The sequence below is a fragment of the Gopherus flavomarginatus genome, chromosome 15 (genome assembly GCF_025201925.1).
Source record: "Gopherus flavomarginatus isolate rGopFla2 chromosome 15, rGopFla2.mat.asm, whole genome shotgun sequence".
Lineage (NCBI taxonomy): Eukaryota > Metazoa > Chordata > Testudines > Testudinidae > Gopherus > Gopherus flavomarginatus.
The window spans coordinates 18,004,566-18,010,565 of NC_066631.1; the positions used below are offsets into that span (position 1 = coordinate 18,004,566).

The 6,000-nt window shown below is 44.1% G+C and overlaps 1 protein-coding gene across 1 annotated transcript in view; it reads right to left on the reverse strand.

The window, feature by feature from the left end:
• The window catches only part of CHFR (checkpoint with forkhead and ring finger domains), a 34,446-nt gene extending 30,052 nt beyond the window's left edge, over positions 1 to 4,394 (reverse strand). Inside the window, exons 1-3 of the mRNA XM_050924123.1 lie at positions 4,262 to 4,394; positions 3,616 to 3,760; positions 1,790 to 1,889 (exon numbers count right to left, since the gene is read on the reverse strand). Of these exons, the coding sequence (XP_050780080.1) occupies positions 1,790 to 1,889; positions 3,616 to 3,748 (233 nt within the window). The 5' untranslated portion in view covers positions 3,749 to 3,760; positions 4,262 to 4,394. The remainder of the gene's footprint in view (positions 1 to 1,789; positions 1,890 to 3,615; positions 3,761 to 4,261) is intronic.
• Between the last annotated feature and the right edge of the window lie 1,606 nt (positions 4,395 to 6,000).

The window sequence follows — 6,000 nt, forward strand, 5'->3', positions numbered from 1 at the left end:
ATTTATGGCTCACTACAACAAGGTGTAAAGCACTAACCCCCTCTTTTTGTTCTATGACTATAGAGGTGTCAATGGGCCATTCTACCTCGAACAGTCTCTTACAATATGTGACAGGTTTCAGAGTAGCAGCCGTGTTAGTCTGTATCCGCAAAAAGAACAGGAGTACTTGTGGCACCTTAGAGACTAACAAATTTATTTCAGCATGAGCTTTCGTGAGCTACAGCTCACTTCTTCGGATGCACAGAATGGAACACACAGACAGGAGAAATTTATACATACAGAGAACATGAAAAGGTGGAAGTATGCATACCAACAGGAAGAGTCTAATCAATCGAGATGAGCTATCATCAGCAGGAGAAAAAAAACTTTTGAAGTGATAATTAAGATGAGTTCTCCTCACATCTTCTATGGGTCATCGTAATTATCATTTCAAAAGTTTTTTTTCTCCTGCTGATGATAGCTCATCTCAATTGATTAGACTCTTCCTGTTGGTATGCATAAGGTGCCACAAGTACTCCTGTTCTTTTTGCGGATACAGACTAACACGGCTGCTACTCTGAAACCTGTCATTATGCTAAACAAGCTGTTCCACCTTACATTTAACTGTGATGCTGAGAGTACCTTTCCCAGACCTGAAGAGCACTGTGTATCTCAAAACTTCTTTTTCTCACCAACAGAAGTTGGTCCAATTAAAGATATTGCCTCATTCATCTTGTCTCTCTAATATTGTGGGACCGACATGGCTAGAACAACACTGCATAAGCTCTCATTAGCATTCTTGTAAGCCAGCAGGAAATAACCTCTCCCAGAAGAGCAAGTGTGTTGGCCCTGATCCTGCAAAAACTTATGTGCTGAACTTTATGCACTGTGGAGCAGTTCCACTGACTTCATTGGGACTGCTCATGGTGAGCTAAGTTAAGAACACACGAGTCTTTCCAGGATTAGGGCCTTTAAGCATTATATCACTACATAATAACTTCCTGAAATACTGATTAGAGGAAAGAACTTAAAAAAAAAATCTGATAAATGACAAACATCAAGAGCTACAATGTTGTATTGAGCAATTTCAATTATTTAATTCATTTTATTGACTTATAATTTTACTTATTAGGCCCTTCTCTCTCCTCTCCACCTGAAGTGCTTGAGGTGACAAAATAATTTCAAAATATAATACAATAGGCGTAAGTATTTATATAGTGCTCATTACCATAGATCCAAAAGGGAGTTCAAACTACAAATAAAGCCAAAATCCAGACAACCCTTCAAGCCCCAAAGTTTCTGTGAAATATAAGCTACCTTCAGAGATATTTTAAACACCAAAAGGAATAACAAATATGAATCTCTATTCAAATCCATTGCACATTTTTGAAGTTATCAATGCAAATGTTATTTCCTCCCCAACCCGAGAAGCTGGGGATGGAGGTAGGGAAGAGAGTTAGTATAAGGAATGAGTGTGTCATATACTAATTCACTATGAACAGTTTTTAAAAAACTCCTTATGTCACTGATAATTTTTTTCACAATGCTATAATTGCAAATCACATAATAAGACGCACAGTATACAAAACTACCAGGCACTCCCCACCATCAGTGTGTTTTTCATCCAGTAAGCTAGGCATTCCGTGGGGGAGAGAGAGGAGATAATTTTTTCCAGCAATCTCTAAAACTTAACACCTAAAAATAAGAGACTTACCAACTACTCTCTGATATGTACAGCTAACGCCTTTCATGAGCACTAAACAGAATTTTACTCCAGTAACCAGTAATAAAAGTTTAAAGCAGGGCTAACCTGGTATCCTCCAATGATGCTTGTCCAGATTCTTCATCCACTGTAATTTTACAGTGATCTCCAGACACCAGTTTGTTGCCAGGAAAGGACAAGTCACAACCTTAAAAAGAAAATGTTTATGATCAATATGTTTATAAATATCCCATGAGAATTTACATAGGCAGAACTCTTCTTTTAAAAACAAAATTTTCTTACATGTGTTAGCACCATCTTTAGATTATTAAAGACAAAGAAAATTTTAAATCTAGTGCAGTTCACTGTCATTAGGCAGGAATATTAATGATTTGGGGGGTGATTCTAGGGTTCGAGCAACCTTCACCATTTTGACACTACCTTAATCCCTCCTTCCCAGCCATATTCAAGGCTTCACACTAAGACACTATTCTATCTTGCAACACTTCCCTTTAAGAGGGGCCATAATAAGGAACATGATTCATATCCTCCCATTCATAGCCTGGCCCTGTATTATTTCCCAATACATTCAATCCTCCCTGATAATGGTTTACCACTATTTTTCCACAACTGATGTCCATGGGACAACCAACAGCTACAGAGTACAACTTGTGCTGCACAACTTCATGATCATGTGATTCTTGCTGAAAGTGACTAGAACGCCGTAGTTTCACTCAGAAGTAGTTCAGCACTTTCGCACTGGTGTACCCCTCTACTCTTTGTGGCTCTTGGAATATAGTGTAAGGGCCAGGAAGAAGAGGGGAACAGCATGGACTAAATTAATTTTTCCAGAATCCTACATATTTTTCTAATAGGATAATGGTGCCAACAATATTTTGCTGAGGAGTAGATGGCAAATTCTGGTTATGTATTTTTCTAACTAAACACTTGAGTAATCTAACTGTTAAATGGTGATGAGACCAATTCAGCAGGCAAAAGTCAATCTTTATCTGCCATGTAAGCCCACTGAAATTCAACAAGATTTCCTAGTGTGGACATCTTGTTGGTTATCAGGCATATTTAGCAATACAGTCATCAAAAAGGCAACAAATGTATGGTACTAAATTTAACAGACAGAAGATATTTAGATTTTCTCTATAATATGGTTCATAAATTCCACTTTGACTTACCATAAAGAGTCTATAAACTATAATATACTTTCATTGATGCTAGGTGCTACAACATGATATGCACTGAGTTGATGGACAGGCAACCTAAAGTTAGTGCCAGATGGCACAGTGCAAGGTTAAGTAAATAATTTGCCTTAAACATGGAATTGCCTTAAAATAAAATCAAATAGTCAACACTTTTAAACACAGAATCACTTGCATTTCAAATCAACACTCATAGAAATGATCTTAATATGTTAGCAACCATCATGCAGCCAGAAGGCAGCTTTTTGGATTGTAGGTGTGTGTTAAAGTGTGAAAATGTTGCATTGCAGATCCTTCTCACCGCCTTTTTTTTTTTTTTTTAAATCACAAGAGCTAAAGGAGAGAGTGGTGACATAGGTATGGCATGACAAACTTGGTTTGAAATGTAGTGCTTTTTTATTCGCACAGAAACAATCAGGGAAATCATCAAGACAAATTCACAGGATTGGGTGTCTGTGATATCACCAGGAACCCCATTAAAAAAGAAAGCCAAAGACAGGGTGAGAGCACAACTTTTCTCTCTGGAAATGCTAGAGTAGGGAACAAGGGATTTTGTGGCAAGCATTGAGGTGGGCCTCTTCTATCCTATCTCCACCTTATCCTCACACCAGATACTAACATACCTGTCATGTTTCAGAGTCCATCTTCATACATTTTTAAAGCCAGAATGATCACTATGATCACCTAGTCCAACCTCCTGCGAATCACACACCAGCTTACCTTTTTTCCGCCCAATTGTCCATTCTCTTTTCAGCAGTAAGACATGGGGCTCTGCTTCATCTGTACCTAACCGGATCAGCTTCCCCCAAGGCTGTTGCTGCTGGTTTTGGTCTCCTCCTTCAGAGTGCTCCATTTGGATTCACATCTAATTAAAAAAAAAATCACAAGACATACGATAAAAGTTTCACTTGGAAACAGTAGAGTTCCTCTCCCCAGCCCTCCTACCTTTCTCCCCCATCTGTTCTTCCTCTCGCAGCTTTCACTGCCGATTATCTTACTCTTTCCCCAGCCTTCTCTCCCCACTCCATCCCTCTCCCACTTCTTGGCTGTTCTCTGCCCAAAGCCATCACTTCTCCTCTCATCTCTTTATTTCCAGACCCACCTCCGCCTCCTCCGCAGCAGCCCCTCAGACACCTGCACAGACACCAGCCCAGGCTCTCCTGCATTGTTCTAGTGTGTGGGCTGAAATCCCTGCACTCTACTCCCCGCTCCTTCGCTCTCTAGGGCAAGCAGGGCCCCCCCCCAGAGCCTGGCCCTCCAAGGCCTCTCACAGCCCTGAGGGTGAGACATACTGGAGCCAGGCTGGGGCTGCTGCCAGGGCCCCGTCCTCCCTCCCCTTCTCTCCCCCAACGTCCCTCCCGCTCACCGCCCTGCCCCCAGCCCAGGGGGACTTGGGGGGCTTCGCAGCGATCTCCTCCCCAAGCGCCAGCCTCTTACACCCAGTCCTGCCGCCGAGGCTGCTGCTGTCAACAGACATTGCCAGCCATCAGCTGATCAGGCTCTGGGCGGGGCCCAGAGCTCCTCCTCGCCTCCTATTGGAGACCAGAGCAGGCGAATCATAGAGAACCGAGAGGGCAGGGAGAGAGAAGGCTTCCGCTCCCACCATAGAGCTGGCCACGCTAGAGCGCCGTTTTCCTCCGAGCTAGGCAGCCATCTTGGATTGGGGAAGCCAACCGACTATTGATGCGGAGGAAGGACGGGCAGCTGCCATCTTGGAGGTGGGCACCAGTGGCGACAGTGTGTCGGGCATTTTGGATTTGGGAGCTATTCCCTTTTGAGGTAACATATTAACCACAGAGCACGCTGGCGCCCATCTTTGTCATGGGCAAACTGAATGTCCTATAACAACTGCCCTGAAAGAGTAATAATGCTGTGTTAACAGACATGGAACTCTGTAATCTGGTACCTTCATTTCTGTTAACTATCCAGTAATGAAGCTCCAGTTAATTTGACTATAGGCCAATCAACAGAGTTTAGCTGGCACAGAAGGAACCGGCAGCGCTGCCTTCCCAGGGAATTGCTCCAGACCTAATTCTGAGCTGAAAGGGAAAAACTAAATATTGATTTTGGGCCCAGTCTTTCTAGTTTTAAATACTTGAGAGACACTTAAATACAAGGATGGGGTGGGACTCAGAATACATGGTTGGCAGTATTGCCAGCTCCCAGGGCCCACGGGGTGGGGTGGGGGGGAGCCAGTACAAATAACCGGGGCCTAGTGGTCCAGAAGGGGGCCCAGGGCCCGCTTCCCCAGCCCTGTTTAACTGGTCCGCCCTTACTGGGGGGCCTGAAAAATATCTTTCACCGGGGCCCGAACCTGCTCTCGGTGGCCCTGCCAGCTCCAAATATTAGAAAAGCATGAGCCAGTCGTTCCTCCTTCCTCCCTACTACAGTTGCCAGTTTTGGACGTATTCCTGGAGGTTTCATCACATGACATAATCTATAATTAAAGATTGATCTTTAATTCCTGGAGACTCAAGGAAAATCCTGGAGGGCTGGTAACAAATTTCCCCTCACCCCCAAGTCATGACCAGCTTTAAAATATTTTTTAAATATAATAATACATTTGGGGTTCTTTGTTTGCCTTTTGGTATGGTCAGGCAGAGGGCGCCCACGTCCTCTGGTGCTGCAGGAACACACTGTCAGGTATCTGGTTAACACCGGTGACCGGACACTAAAAATCCGGTTACCATGGGAAGCCCTGCCATGGGTGTAGTTTGAGCAGGCATCGTCCCCGCCCCCAGAATTCTCCACCCCTGATTTCTCCAAAGCTCTGCTTAGCGGTCAGGGGGGGAAGAAGCTCCCTCTGTCCCTCTCCCAGGCTGAAGCTGGCAGGCAGCTCCAGGTGTCTGCCTCCTGGATCCTAGTGCCCGTCACATCAGCCTCTATGTGTGCTGGGTCCTGTTTCTGGACAACTGGTGAGTGCCTGGGGGTGACAGGGCAAGGGAGTGGCAGGGGAAGAGGCAATACCAGAGCAATAGGGTGGGAAGCTTGCACACATTCTGTCCAGCTCCAGCCAGAACTCTTGCTTCTCCCATGTATAAGTAATGAATTCCCACACACTTGTAGGCAAAACAAAACAAAACATCCCATTCTGGATACCAGTAC